The sequence below is a fragment of the Saccopteryx bilineata genome, chromosome 1 (assembly GCF_036850765.1).
Source record: "Saccopteryx bilineata isolate mSacBil1 chromosome 1, mSacBil1_pri_phased_curated, whole genome shotgun sequence".
NCBI lineage: Eukaryota > Metazoa > Chordata > Mammalia > Chiroptera > Emballonuridae > Saccopteryx > Saccopteryx bilineata.
The window spans coordinates 349,459,102-349,474,872 of record NC_089490.1 but is presented as its reverse complement, the minus strand read 5'-3'; the positions used below and the strand labels follow the sequence as shown (position 1 = coordinate 349,474,872).

The window sequence follows — 15,771 nt, the reverse complement described above, 5'->3', positions numbered from 1 at the left end:
TTTTGTTGCTACACCTTAGTTCATTGATTGCTTTCTCATACGTGCCTTGACCATGGGGCTAAAGCAGACCAAGTAACCCCTTGCTCAAGCTAGCGACCTTGGGTCCAAGCTGGTGAGCTTTTGCTCAAACAAGATGAGCACGCGCTCAAGCTGGCAACCTCGAGGTCTCAAACCTGGGTCCTCTGTATCCCAGTCCGACACTCTATCCACTGCGCCACCACCTGGTCAGGCTAGTTGACCATCTCTTGATGTTAGTATTATTTCTTTGTTGAATAATAGAATAAGTTAGAATTATCTTCTGCCTTTTTTTTCCTTCCCACCTATTTATGCTCCTCCTTGTCCTTTCATAGATAATTGCCTTCTTTACTGTGTACCAAGCACACTGCATGAGGCAATATTTCAAAATGTTCACTGAATTTGAATTTACCCTGTGCTTGGTGTTAGATAAAGGATACAGTAGTAGGTCATAATCTGAGGTGGGTTTTTTTTGTTTTTTTTTCTTTCATTTTTCTGAAGCTGGAAACAGGGAGAGACAGTCAGACAGACTCCCGCATGCGCCCGACCGGGATCCACCCGGCACGCCCACCAGGGGGCGACGCTCTGCCCACCAGGGGGCGATGCTCTGCCCATCCTGGGCGTCGCCATGTTGCGACCCTCCTGGGTGTCGCCATGTTGCGACCAGAGCCATCCCCAGCGCCCGGGCCATCTTTTGCTCCAGTGGAGCCTTGGCTGCGGGAGGGGAAGAGAGAGACAGAGAGGAAAGCGCGGCGGAGGGGTGGAGAAGCAAATGGGCGCTTCTCCTATGTGCCCTGGCCGGGAATCGAACCCGGGTCCTCTGCACGCTAGGCCGACGCTCTACCGCTGAGCCAACCGGCCAGGGCCATAATCTGAGTTTTTAAACCTCAGCAATCTGGTGAGACAAATACGAGTATCTATGTGTGCATGAAATAATATGTTGTGATACATTGTATAAAACAAGTATAGACAGGATGTTACGGGTGCACAGCAGAGGAGGCTATCCTGAGAGGTTGACAGAGAATTGGAACTTTTCCTAAAAGTGCATTGGTTAAAAATTAACATTAGGGACCCACTGGAGTGAGAGTATTCCCATAATCCTTATAGTTACAATGAGAGCATCATCACCAGGGTTTTATTTTTTTCTTCCAGAATTTTAGAACATGAAAGTATTCAGACCTGCCTGTAGCCATCCTAATAGATTTAAAAAAATAGTATCTTTGCCTCTTGACCACTTTCTAGTTTCCAGTTTTGTTAAAACAGTCCTTAGGGATTAGTAATATCTTAAGCAGCAAATCACCATAACACCTATTTTTCTACAGTTATAAATGGGAGCAGTCATTTTTTTGTTAGCTTTTGACACTTTTAAACCTGAAGGATTTTCTTTAAACTTCTTCCCAGATTATCCCTGGCCAGATAGCTTGATGGGTTAGAGCAGTGGTCCCCAGCCTTTTTTGGGCCACGGACCAGTTTAATGTCAGAAAATATTTTTACAGACTGGCCTTTAGGGTGGGACAGATAAATGTATCACGTGACTGAGACAAGTGTCAAGAGTGAGTCTTAGACGGATGTAACAGAGGGAATCTGGTCTTTTTTTTTTTTTAATTTTTTATTCATTTTATTAGAGAGGAGAGGGAGAGAGAGAGAGAGAGGAGAGATAGAGAGAGAGAAGGGGGGAGGAGCTGGAAGCATCAACTCCCATATGTGCCTTGACCAGGCAAGCCCAGGGTTTCGAACCGGCGACCTCAACATTTCCAGGTCGACACTTTATCCACTGCGCCACCACAGGTCAGGCTGGTCATTTTTTAAAAATAAAACATCATTCAGGTTTAAATATAAATAAAACGGAAATAATGTAAGTTATTTATTTCTCTGTGGACCGGTACCAAATGGCCCATGGACCAGTACCAGTCCACGGCCTGGGGGTTGGGGACCACTGGGTTAGAGCAGTGTACCAAAGTTCAGGGGTTGCCGGTTCAATCCCTGTCAGGACACATTGGGAGCAGATCAGTGTTCCTGTCTCTCTCTCTTTCTCTCTCTCTCACTTCATGTCTCTAGAATCCATAATTTTATTTTTTATTTTTATTTTTTTCTGAAGCTGGAAACGGGGAGAGACAGTCAGACAGACTCCCGCATGTGCCCGACTGGGATCCACCCGGCACTCCCACCAGGGGCTACGCTCTGCCCACCAGGGGGCGATGCTCTGCCCCTCCGGGGCATCGCTCTGCCGCAACCAGAGCCACTCTAGCGCCTGGGGCAGAGGCCAAGGAGCCATCCCCAGCGCCCGGGCCATCTTTGCTCCAATGGAGCCTTGGCTGCGGGAGGAGAAGAGAGAGACAGAGAGGAAGGGGGGTGTGGAGAAGCAAATGGGCGCTTCTCCTATGTGCCCTGGCCGGGAATCGAACCCGGGTCCCCCGCACGCCAGGCCGCCGCTCTACCGCTGAGCCAACCGGCCAGGGCCTAGAATCCATAAATTTTTTTTAGCAAGAGAGGTACAGAGAGAGAGAGGGAGGGACAGACAAGCAGGGAGAGAGATGAGAAACATCAATTCTTCGTTGTAACACCTTAGTTGTTCATTGATTGCTTTCTCATATATGTCTTGAGCAGGGGGAAAGGAGGCTCCAGCAAAGCAAGTGAGCCCTTGCTCAAGCCACATGAAGCTGGCAACCTCATGGATTTGAACCTGTGTCCTTTGCATCCCAGTCTGATGCTCTATCCACTGTGCCACAGCCTGGTGGGCAAAAAAAAAATATTTTTTTTAATTTCCCAGATTAAAATTGTTCCTGATACAAGAGAAAATAAAAACAAACAAAACAAAATTGTTCCTGATAATATGATTTTGTTTTCCTTTTTGGGAAGTTAGACTTGTCCTTGTATCTTACATGGCACTTCACAGGTAGAGCCTAGCTGATCTTAGGATTCAGTCACCCAAAAGATGAATTCCAGGCCCCACATTGTGTTAACTAGAAATTCATTTTTAAATTTTCTCTTGTCTGACCTGTGGTGGCACAATGGATACAGCATTGACCTTGAATGCTGAGGTCACTGATTTGAAACCCTGGGCTTGCCTGGTCAAGGCTTAGACAGGAAGCAACAACTACAAGTTGATGCCTCCAGCTTCTTTTTTTTTTTTTTACAGAGAGAGAGAGAGATAGATAGGGACAGACAGACAGGAATGGAGAGAGATGAGAAGCATCAATCATCAGTTTTTCGTTGCGACACCTTAGTTGTTCATTGATTGCTTTCTCATATGTGCCTTGACCGTGGGCCTTCAACAGACTGAATAACCCCTTGCTCGAGCCAATGACCTTGGGTCCAAGCTGGTGACCTTTGCTCAAATCAGATGAGCCCACGCTCAAGCTGGCGACCTCTGGGTCTCGAACTTGGGTCCTTGGCATCCCAGTCCGACGCTCTGTCCACTGCACCACTGCCTGGTCAGGCTTCTTTTTCCCTTTCTTTCTCTCTCTCTTTCTCTCTCTCTCTCCCCCCTCTACTCTCTCCAAAAATCAATAAATGCCTAAAAAAATTTTTTTAGTGTTAACAGTGCAAAGTTAGGCCCTGGCCAGTTAGCTCAGTTGGTTCAAGTGTCAACCTGAAACACCAAGGTTGCAGGTTCAATCCCCAGTCAGTGCACATATGGGAAGCGACCAATGAATGCACAACTAAGTGGAACAACAAATGAATGCTTCCCTCTTACCTCTCCCTTCCTTTCCCTTCTCTCCCTCTCTATCCCCTTTCCTTCACCCGTCCCCTTCTCTTCCTCTCTTCGTTTCTCTTCCTTCCCTCTTTTCCTGCCTTCCCCTCTCTGTCTCTAAAAAAATAAAATGCAGTTACTGGAAAATGATATTTGTACTTTTTATTCTCTTTCCCGCTGTTTTCTGGCTATAAAGCACTGTGAGGACAGGGTGACCCTCTGTAAATTGGAAAATGGTAGATGCTAGCTAAATCAGGTAAGGCACAGTATTTGTATGAAGACCACCATGTGTGCATTATGGCTGTTGCCTTAAGTTCCACACACCAGACTATAATACAAACAAGGTAATTCTATGAACTCTTATTTGAATCTGAAGTACTTAAAGTGGGGATTTTTGAATAATTGTTAAATCTTTAGCAAATATGCTACCTCACATTGTGTAGAATGGGCAGAATTTAATATTGCTATATCACATTCTGAATAAACTACCTATGTCTCGATGTTCTATTTGGTGTCATTTAATGCTGCTTCCCTGATCTTTCTGCTGTCTACAGAGCCAGAGCCCAGAGGTGGAACAGTTAGGGAGGGTTGTGGAACTGGACAGTGACATGATAGATATCACCCAGGAGCGAGTTTTGGATTCCATGTTAGAAGAGAGCGTGCCTGAGGATCAGGAACCTGTGTCCGCCTCAACACACATTGCATCTTCTCTGGGAATTAATCCACATGTCTTACAGGTGAAGTCCTAACCCACCCACCCTTGCTATAACAGGAAGCCAAAGTAATACTTATTTTTCTTGCATAATCTTAAGTATCTTTTTTTTTTTTTTTTTCATTTTTCCGAAGCTGGAAACGGGGAGGCAGTCAGACAGACTGCCGCATGCGCCCGACCGGGATCCACCCGGCACGCCCACCAGAGGGCGATGCTCTGCCCCTCTGAGGCATCGCTCTGTTGCATCCAGAGCTATTCTAGCACCTGAGGCAGAGGCCACAGAGCCATCCTCAGTGCCCGGGCCATCTTTGCTCCAATGGAGCCTTGGCTGCGAGAGGGGAAAAGAGAGGAAGGAGAGGGGAAGGGGTGGAGAAGCAGATGGGCGCTTCTCCTGTGTGCCCTGGCCAAGAATCAAACCTGGGACTCCTGCACGCCAGGCCGACGACACTCTACCACTGAGCCAACCGGCCAGGGCCTTAAGTATCTTTATTAAAGAGCATTGAGTGCCTTATTTTCTCATTATGGGGAAGGAAGACTATGTTAACATTAAGAAAGCCCGGGTTTGTTTGTTTGTTTTTAATTTTTTTGTATTTTTCTGAAGTGAGAAGTAGGGAGGCAGAGAGAAGGACTCCAGCATGCGCCCCACCGAGATCCACCTGGAATGCCCACCAGGGGGCGGTGCTCTGCCCATCTGGGCTGTTGTTCTGCTGCAAATGGGACCATTCTAGTGCCTGTGGCGGAGGCCATGGAGCCATCCTCAGTGCCTGGGCCAATTTTGCTCCAGTGGAGCCTTGGCTGCGGGAGAAGAGGGAGACAGAGAGAAAGGAGAGGGGGAAGGATGGAGAAGCAGATGGGCGCTTCTCCTGTGTGCTCTGGTCAGGAATCAAACCCGGGACTTCCACATGCCGGGCCAATGCTCTGCCGCTGAGCCAACCAGCCAGAGTCAAGAAGGCCTGGATTTTGATCCCAGTTTTATAACTATTACTTTGTGAGTTTAGGCAACAAGTCATTTAATATCTATGAACATTGGATTTTTCTCTATAAAATATTACTTTGTTTACTTCATAGGGTTGTTTTAAGGCTCTTGAAAGTGTTCCATAAAAGTTAAAAATTAAAAGTAGATAGGTTTCTTGAAGCCCTCAGCTTCCCCCTTTTCCATGCCTTTTGGTATGTTGTGCGCTTAGCCTTGTTTGACTTTGAAACTATTCATTTAACAAACATGTGAGTGATTGCTATCTGTCTGGCTTTGGTAAAACTAGATATAAAGAAGAAGTATTGTAAAATTTCTACCTTTCATGTACATACAAGTTTAACTGAGTCAGCTATGCAAATATTATACCAGCTCTGGGCACAGCCTTGAGGCAGTTATTTATTAGTTATAAACTGCATTTTTCTATTATGGCTTTTGGATTTGGGAAAGCACATTCACTCTATAGATATTGCCTTTTAGATCATGAAAGCGTCATTGCTTGCCGATGAGGAAGATACAGATATAGTCCTGGATCAACGCTTCAACCGCCTTCCTTCTAAAGCAGATGCTTCTCAAGAAATCTGTTCTCCCAGACTCCCCATTTCAGCATCCCACTCATCAAAATCCCGTTCATTAGGTACTATAAAAGATGCTATTTTAAAGAAGGCTGTAAAGTCCTACTTTCCACATTATCTTCTAAATTGAGTTGCCTGCTCTAGCAAATGTCCCCCTAAAGGCAATGATGACAAGGATGCCAAGAGGAAATGTAATCATATATATCTGTTAGCTGGGGCTAGTTTTTAAAAACCATGACTTACTTTATTGGTGCCACTGAAAAATGAAGAAAAAGGCTTTTTTGTTTGTTTAGAGTCATGTTTTCATTTGCTTATGAATGTGGATTACATAATCTCACATTTTCTAATTCTTATTGACAAGAAATAGTAAGTTCTGCATTGTACTGCTATTTTGCGATCTTGACACTGTCCTTATTGCCTTCTAGGCGCAAATGTTGCTTCTCCTAGTATACAAAACTTGTCAGATTTCCACTTTAACCTACACCTTCTCAAATTCCCATGGATGTCATAACATGTTTGATTTTAAAGCTTCCCTTTTCTAGTGGACTTGTATCTATGTGTGTGGGATTGAGATAGAGTATTACTGTAAACAGAACATAAGCATATGTAATATAGCAATATTTTGAAAACCAGTGGAACTACAAGGAAGAGATTTATGTTGTCTTAAAAATTAAATGTTACTTCTTAAATTTGAGAGCCCTAATGTACTAACTTTCCTTTTTTCTTTATTTTTTTGTGACAGAGAGGGACAGGTAGGAACAGACGGGAAGGGAGAGAGATGAGAAACATCAATTCTTTGTTGCAGCTCTTTAGTTGTTCATTGATTGCTTTCTCATATGTGGCTTGATCAGAGGTTACAGCAGAGTCAGTGACCCCTTGCTCAAGCTGATGAGCCCATGCTCAAGCCAGATGAACCCACGCTTAAGCTGGTGACCTCTAGGTTTCTAACCTAGGTCCTCTGCATCCCAGTCTGACGCTCTATCCACTGGCCACTGCCTGGTCAGGCTAACTTTGCTTTTAATACTTTAGTAAAGCATCAGTTAAACATTAATAGCTCTTTTTCATAATGGGCACTACTGAAAAATCTCATATTTTAATAATTAAAGCCTTGCTTTAAACAGAAACAATATAAAATCGAAAAACAGACATTAGTAATCAAAACTGTCTTTCTGAAAGGCACATGAGCAACCATAAGATGCAAGTGGGTCTCTTGTTTCCTTCAGTCTAGCATTGAGCATTACAGTGGTAGGAATTTTAAGTTTTGATCTCATTAAGCTTTTTATATTGACTTGAGAAATGGTTACATTTAGCATTCTGATAGGGTTATGAGCACTGGTGTCATCTTTCAGTCCTGCCATCTTAGGAGCTTTGTGGATTTGGATTTGAGACCAGGTTTTTTTTTGGGTTTTTTTACCTATAAAATGAAGATATGTTTTTCACTTAATGAGCTTATTGAAGGATGAAATGACACAGTTTATTCAAATTGCTCGTGCAGGGTTTGCTGTAGATAAGCACTAAATAATTTTTTTAAACAGTAGTAATAGTGTTTATTATTAATGTTGTTATTACTGATTTCATCATCATGAGAATTTCTTTCTTGATTTTCTGGTTGAAAGTAATTTCTAAAGTATCTGACTTAACCTGTTTCTGGTCCTCTATGTCTGATTGACTTAGTTTGGTTAAGCTATAATTTCAACCTCACTGATTATTGTTCAAGAAGCAATAGTATGTATTTTCTAATAGCCTTTTCTCCCCCTCTCCCCTTATTTTAGTTGGTGGGCTACTACAATCAAAATTTTCAAGTGGAGCTTTCTTTTCACTAAGTGCCTCTGTGCAAGAATGTCGCACTCCCAGATCATCATCTTTGATGAATATTCCATCTACATCTGCTTGGTCTGTCCCTCCACCCCTGACCTCTGTGTTTACAGTTTCCAGCCCTGTCCCTGAGGTTCAGTTGAAAACAGTGGGTACTCGCCGACAACCTGGCCTAGTCCCTCTGGAAAAGTCTGTTACCTATGGCAGGGGGAAACTCTTGATGGACATGGCCCTATTTATGGGACGCTCATTTCGGGTTGGTTGGGGCCCCAACTGGACTCTTGCTAATAGTGGAGAACAGCTGTGTGGCTCTTATGAACTGGAAAATCATCAGATTGCTGATTCTGTGGAATATGGATTCCTGCCTAATCCAGTAGCTATTAAATCGTGAGTCACATTTCTTGATGCTTTTTGAGAAAGGCAACATGGTAGGTGAGAAAAAAAGTTTTCTCATCAGGAAATCTTTCTAATGTATTCTTATTACAATTTCAGATAGCAGAACATATTTCTATAATTAAGAACTAAAATGATTAGTAAAATAATTCCATTTGTATCATCAAAGTATAAAAAGCACAGAAGCAAAACTCATGCTGCAGCATTCCTTGGGCTTTCATCCTTTTTATTACATTAGTTATCTTTTCTGTTATCTCACTTAGATATTTGTGATTTCTCTCTATATAAGGTATAGTCTCAACTAAACACACTTCCTGTATCTAGAACTCATAAAATGAGTGTTTGAACTGTGGACAATCATAAAAGTTTCCTATTTACTTTTCATAATTATAACGAATTATTCTATCTTTACTGCAGATTAAGTGACTGATCGCCTATTACTGGTTTTTTGTTTGTTTTTAGTGAGAGGAGGGGAGGCAGAGACAGATTCCTGCATGTGCCCCAGTTAGAATCCACCTGGCAAGCCCACTAGGGGGCTATGCTCTACCCATCTCAGGCCCTTGCTCCATTGCAACTGGAGCCATTTTTTTAATGCCTGAGGCAGGGCCATGGAGTCATCCTCAGTGCCCAGGGCCAACTCCCTCAATCAAGCCTTGGCTGCAGGAAGGGAGAAGAGAGAGAGAAGCGGGGGCAAGTGGTGAAGCAGGTGGGCGCTTCTCCTGTGTGCCCTGACCTAGAATCGAACATGGGACATCCATACGCCGGGCTGACACTCTGCCACTTAGCCAACCAGCCAGGGTGCCCATTACTAGTTTTTAAAGTTGACTTTGAAGAAATAAACAGTATTTTCTCTTTAACCTCACAATTAGGAATATGGATCCTAAACTTGGATTATGTGTGGTGTCATGATATTTTGGTGGTGGTTAATACCTTAAAAATTCAATCATGGCCAGATTGACTATGTGCTTATCTTAATCTTGAGTCAGTTCTTCAGTGACTCTTGATACCTTACAGAGTATAATTTGAGAAATGGGCATCACAGTTTTTGGCCCCTGGGTTTCATAGTATTCAGATGCATGCTGAAGTCAGTTCCAAGTCTAACTGATTTCCCATGTTTGTTAGAACTTTAGCTAAGTAGACTTTGGGTTCTGATTGCATGGGTCAGATAATTGGGTTACTCAGTATATAGCAAATAAGTTTATTATAGTTTGTATTAGGAAACAAAATTTCTTTTAAAACATTCTCTTTTGCATTGTATTTGTAACCATAAAAAAGAAACAGTTTGAGTTGTGGGAAAATTCTAGCTTCTATCTTATCTTTATTTTCTATCTTGTCATTTGCCTTTGTAGCTTAACTGAGTTTCCATTCAAAGTTCATTTGGAAAAACTCAGTTTGAAAGAAAAGAAGCTGGATGAAGACCTACAGTTATACCAGATACCCCTGGAGCTCAAATTAAAACATAGCACTGTCCATGTGGATGAGCTGTGTCCTCTCATTGTTCCCAATCCAGGAGTTGCTGTCATTCATGACTATGCAGATTGGGTTAAGGAAGCATTGGGAGATTTATTGGAAGCACAAAGTGAGTATGGACTATGCTTATAACCTTTGCTATCCCAGGAACACGGGTAGGAGCATGTGTTATAGGTAGATAAATTTCAATATGCCAATATACTAAGTAGGTAATGCCTGAGCACTTGCTTGTAGTTGAGTTTGGGTAAGCAAAAAATCCCAAGCAAGGAGAAATTAATGCCAGTGTTTGTATTTACTCTTATGGCCTTTAATATACAAATTCTTATTCAAAGGAACTATATAGCCAGTCAGATCTCCTGGATTTATGAAATTGAAATCACATTGCTTTACCCACACAGAGAATATAGAAATTCCTTTCTTCCTGCTTTTCTAAATTATATCCATTCTTCCATGTCCAGTTTAATTCCCACTTGGTCTTCCCAACAACTTTTGTTTTTATAATTCCCTGTCTGACCTCTCTCATAGTTGTCTCTCCATAACTATTGTGACCATGTTTTTCTGAACCAATACTTTGATGAAGGTCTTTTTTTTAATTTGGGAACTTACTATTTTAAATAATAAAAATTATAATTCCATGTTTCACAACATTTTACAATATCACCTTTATTGAAAAATGGAGACTATTAGAATATTCCATACTACATATTTTGGGAATCATGTTCAGTTGTTTGTGTTTGCTTTTGTTGTCTCATCATCTTTTCAAAAATGTGAGTCAACTTCTCAGTGCATACTTTTAAGTGGCTTAAAGTGGCAAGCAGTGGTTCCTTTTTGTTTTCCTTCTTGAGTGGCAGTATACATAGTGCCCCAGGATAAATAGCTGGACTCATTACTTGGGTTTAAATCCTGGCTCTGCTGTATATTGCCTGTAACAATGAGCAAGTCACTTAACATTACCTTACTTCCTCATCTATAAAATGAAGATAGTAACTATTGTATAGTCACATTGTATACAGGGCGGGCCAAAAGTAGGTTCAGAGTTACTATGGAAAATAATACAATAATAAGTAATAGTACAAGAATAAACTGTTCATGTGCTCACTATAAACCTTTATCTTAGAGTTGGCTTACTCTTCAGTACTTTGAGCAGTGTCATTTAGACTCACTAAATGTTAGGCTGTGCCTGCAGCAAAGGAGAATAATCCCTCACAGGTTTATAGAGCACTTTATGTTTTTTAAAGCATTCTGTAAACAGAATTTAATGAAATCAAAGAACTTCTATTATTTGAGATTATATTATTCATACTTAGGCTAGAGGAAATAGTTTAAAGAGGAATTGAGGCCCTGGCAGGTTTATTCAGTGAATAGAGCGTCAGACCAGTGTATGGACATTCTGGGTTCAATTCCTGGTTAGGACACACAAGAAAAGTGACCATCTGTTTCTCTCCCCCTCCCTTTTCCCCTCTTTTCTCTTTTTTTCTCTTCTCCTGCAGCCAGTGGCTTGACTGATTTGAGTTTCAACCCTGGGCTCTGAGTATGGCTCGATTGATCTGAGAATCAACCATAGGCACCAAAATTAGCTCAGCTGATTACCACCAGACAGGGGATCCCGGTTGGGGCGCATGCAGGAGTCTGTCTCACTATTTCTCCTCCTCTCACTTAAAAAAGAAAAAGCATCTACATAGTTATATCTGTTATATAAGCTCCACAGGAATATAGAGTGAACAAGCAGTTACACCACACACCTCTGGAGCTTATAAGACATGGCTGAGTGAGGTGGTTACAGATTCAGTAAATAACTTGAGTGACTGTTTAGGGTAGTTACTAATTTGTTTTTACACCACAATTACAGTAATGCCCTCTCTGTAGTTACTGTAAGACTTTGTGTCATAGCATTATTTTCCTGTCCTTTCCTTAGTTGTGAAGCCGTGGAGCCTTACATGGACATTATGTGAAGCACTATGGGGCAACCTGAAGGAACTTGACAGCCAGCTAGATGAACCCAGTGAATACATTCAGATTCTGGAGCGAAGAAGAGCTTTTTCTCGCTGGCTATCCCATACTGCTGCACCTCAGATTGAGGAAGAAGTCTCCTTAACCCGAAAAGACAACCCTGTGGAGGCTGTCTTCAGCTACCTCACGGGCAAGAGGATCAGTGAGGCGTGTTGTCTGGCCCAGCAATCCGGTAAGACATATGGTCCTTCTCTGCACCTCTGCCTACTCCCTCACTGTCCCTACACCTTAATTGTGGATTTGCTTTTGTCTTCTGTCCTGAGTATTAAGTGTAGACTTTCCTAAAAGATTGCTGGTACCTCCAGAATAGGGACTTTATCTACTAGTTACGTTTTTAGAACCTTAAATGTTAAAGTTACTTAATTAAAATTATTTTAATTTTATATGGTATATATGCATTTATAATAAAACTAGAAAATGCAGGTAAACATGACTTCATATAAAGCTATAAAGATTGTGTGTGAAACATTAGAGATAAAGTTATGCTCACCAGCACACATTCATGTAATGGAAGAGGATCTTAAGGAGTGCCAGAAGTCAGGTCCTTAGATTTATTCATTCACAAACTCTGTATTTCCCTCCTTTTTTTTTCCTTTACCCTAAAATTAAAATTTTGGCAAGGCCCTACCTTTAACTTACTAAAACCTTCTGCTTCAGTAGCCTGACCAGGCAGTGGCACAGTGGATAGTGCAGGTGTGGCCAACAGTTTTTGCCCCCGGGCCAGATTAGAAAGAAAATTTTTTCACAGGCAGGACTGTTAAATACAAAAACAATTTGTTTAAACAAAATTTTATGTAATTTGTTTATGAATAAATGTGAGTGAAAAAAATTTTAATATATTATTTTAATAAAAATATTTTAATAAAAATACTACTATATACCATATAAATACCCAAACTATTGCAATCAATTGAAACTATTTAATTAATAGAATGAGCTTGAAGGGGTTATATCGCAATTAAAACAATTATTTCGTTTTACAAACAGCCTGGACACGTTTTCAGTTATCAACTGCAGCTATTGTCTATGCTACAATGCCACTTGATTCAGCAAACTTGATCACAAAAATAATGAATTGTTTGACCTTGGGTGCGCACTTACAAACTCCACTTAAAAGAATGTGAGTTTCACATCGCAGCTAAACATCAAACAGTTCATATGGAGTACAGACAAGTGACAAAAGTTGTAAATCTTTATAATGGAATTTTTAAAAATAAATAAATAAGTACTGCAAATCCATTCAGCCGATTATTGGAAGTTAACCCTAGATTAGTCACTTGCAGAATTCTTTTCTGCGTATCACTATCTTCTTAAATATCTCGATTTCCAATAATCAAAGACACTTCCACTTCTGAATAGCTGAGATTTTAAAGTAGCGGAGAATATTAAAAATTTAATCACGGGCTACATAAACTCATTACACAGGCTAGATGCGCCTGCGGGTTGGATGTTGGCCATGCCTGGGATAGAATGTGAGCCTGGAACACAAAAGATCCAGGTTCGAAACCCCGAAGTCACCAGCTTGAGCACAGGCTCATCTGGCTTGTGTGTGGGGTCACTGGCTTGAGTGTGGGATCCTAGGCATGACCAAGGGGTCACTGGCTTGGCTGGATTCCCCAGGTCAGGGCACATAGGAGAAGAAAACAATCAGTGAACAACTAAGGTGCTGCAACAAAGAATTGGTACTTATAATTTCTTTCCCTTCCTATCTGTCCCTCCCTCCGTTTCTCTCTCAAAAAAAAGAAATTAATAAAACACCGAGACAGAAAATTGAGAGTATAGGATACTTGAACACTGCAACCAGTGTTACCTGATAACTACCCAAAAAGAAGAAATACTTAAGCTTTTATCTTAAGAAACTAGCAGAAGAACCCTGACTGGTTAGCTCAAGCTGGCATTTGGATGGCCTGGGTTCTATTCCCAGTCAGGGCACACAAGAGAAACAACCACCTGCTTCTCCACTCATCACCCTCCCCCTTCTCCCCACTCCCTTGCAGCCATGGTTCGATTGGTTTGAGCACATTGGCCCTCGGTGCTGAAGATGGCTCCATAGAGCCTCTGCCTCAGGCCCTAAAATAGCTTGGTTGCAAGCATCGACTCCAGACGGTGGTTGCCAGGTGGACCCCCGGTCAGGGCACATGTGAGATTTTGTCTATCTCCCTTCTCTCACTTATAAATAAAGAAAAAAGAAACTAGCAAAAGAGCAATATAAACCCAAAGGTAGAAGAAGAGGAAATATTAAAAATTGAACAATAATGGATAAAGATGAAAACATAAAAACAATAGAGAAGTTAAGAAAACTAATACAGAGAAGGCAATATGAAGACAGAGTAGAGAAAGAGATACAGACACATGTCAAAAAGTGCTAATAGACACAAAAACCTGGAGGCAAGGAACAAAGTCTTCTCTAGGGTGTCTGTAAGATATCTGGTCCTTGTATGCCTTGCTTTTGAACTTCTCACTTCCAAAACTGGAAGAATATATATCTGGTTTTCCTATTTTTCGTTATTTAGAGAGTGGGAGAGTAAGGGAGAGTTAGAGGGAGGAGAGAGATGAGAAGCATCGGTTTGTAGTTGTTTCACTTTAGTCGTTTATTGACTGCTTCTTATACGTTCCTTGACTTTGTGGGTGGGTGGGGGCTCAAGCTGATCCAGTGAACCCTTGCTCAAGCCAGCAACCTTTGGCTTTAGTCCAGGAACCTTGGGATCATGTTGATCATACCCCACTCAAGCTGGTGGCAAACCCGTTCTGAACCCGATGATTCAGCGACCTCAGGGTTTCAAACTGGGACCTTCAGCATCCTAGACTGACACTTATCCATTGCGCCACCACTGGTCAGGCTATACAGGGGTTCCTTAGATTACAACACAGTTCTGTTCCTACAACAGTGACGTTACCTGAATTTTGATGTAAGTCTTAACACACTCTAGCCTGAGTCACTTAACCTATCCTAACAGTTGTAAAATCATAATCCTAGAACATAACACAACTAAACCACAGAAAAGGGAAAAGGACATAAATATACTAGACTGTGTATTCTCCCGCCATGAGCAACCAAACAATTTCACCCATGTAGTTCATCAGTATGACACTAACAGTGTATGCTGAAATACTCAGGTCTAAATTTTTAAAAGTTTTTATGGGGGTGAGTGTCAAACTTGAAACATCATATGTCAAGACTGTTGTAACCCAAGTACCATCTCCCTCTCTCTCCCACTCTCTTTCTTCCACTCCCACAGTCATGGCTCCATTGGTTCCAGCGAATTGCTGGGCCTCTGCCTGTCACTAAAAATAGCTCCATTGCTGAACATCATCCCTATATGAGCAGAGCATCCCCAGAATAGAGGGCTTGCTGGGTGGATGCATACAGGAGTCTGTCTCTCTGTCTCCCCTCCTCTCGCTTGGAAAAAGAGGGAAAAAATATGATACTCCAGTTTCTTCTCTGAGCTTGACCATCTTTAGGGTCCCAGAATATTTACAAATGTTGGCTAGTAAACTCTCTCTTTGGGGTTCTGTAGATATATAGAAATAACCTTTTATTTTTTTCTTTTATTATTATTTATATAGAATACTATCAGTTCAATGTCAGGTGGGCTCAGCACTTTAACTACATGAATCACAGTCCAGTCATGCTTTCATTACCTACCTGTATCAGAGAGACAACTTGGCCTAGCAGCACATTTCCGGATGTGTTCCTGATGCATGATTGCTTTCCTCCAAGCATGTCTAGTTTGTGAAGGAAACTATTTGAGATGATTTGAGAGCCTTAGTTTCTGTTAGAATAGTACTTGACAGTCATGTAATCAATGACCCATATACAAAAAGAAAAAGGCTGTGACTAGCATGGTGTATGTTTTTTTCTTAGGTTTGAATTTGCCATTTCTCAGTATCATTATACAGTACATTCTAGTTGGGCATATTTTCAGTATGTCATCTTAGTTTTAATGCTGCCAACCTTTGAATCAGATGATATTTTCCTCCAGTGCCTTATCTAGAGTCACAGAAGCAGTGCAATAGTATATTGATCTGTCACTGAACTCTGTACTCTACACTCCTTAAGTAATTTAGGCTAAACTACTTTGATGATTTTCTACTCAAGCAGAAAGTTGTAAGTTCT

The 15,771-nt window shown here is 41.5% G+C and overlaps 1 protein-coding gene across 5 annotated transcripts in view; it reads left to right on the top strand.

The window, feature by feature from the left end:
* Nucleotides 1–15,771, top strand: part of NUP98 (nucleoporin 98 and 96 precursor) — a 135,742-nt gene that overhangs the window by 100,491 nt on the left and 19,480 nt on the right. For all 5 annotated transcript variants that reach the window (XM_066250721.1, XM_066250728.1, XM_066250719.1 and 2 more), the window contains 5 exons: nt 4,264–4,446; nt 5,872–6,028; nt 7,739–8,168; nt 9,524–9,753; nt 11,560–11,826. In XM_066250721.1, the coding sequence (XP_066106818.1) occupies nt 4,264–4,446; nt 5,872–6,028; nt 7,739–8,168; nt 9,524–9,753; nt 11,560–11,826 (1,267 nt within the window). The remainder of the gene's footprint in view (nt 1–4,263; nt 4,447–5,871; nt 6,029–7,738; nt 8,169–9,523; nt 9,754–11,559; nt 11,827–15,771) is intronic.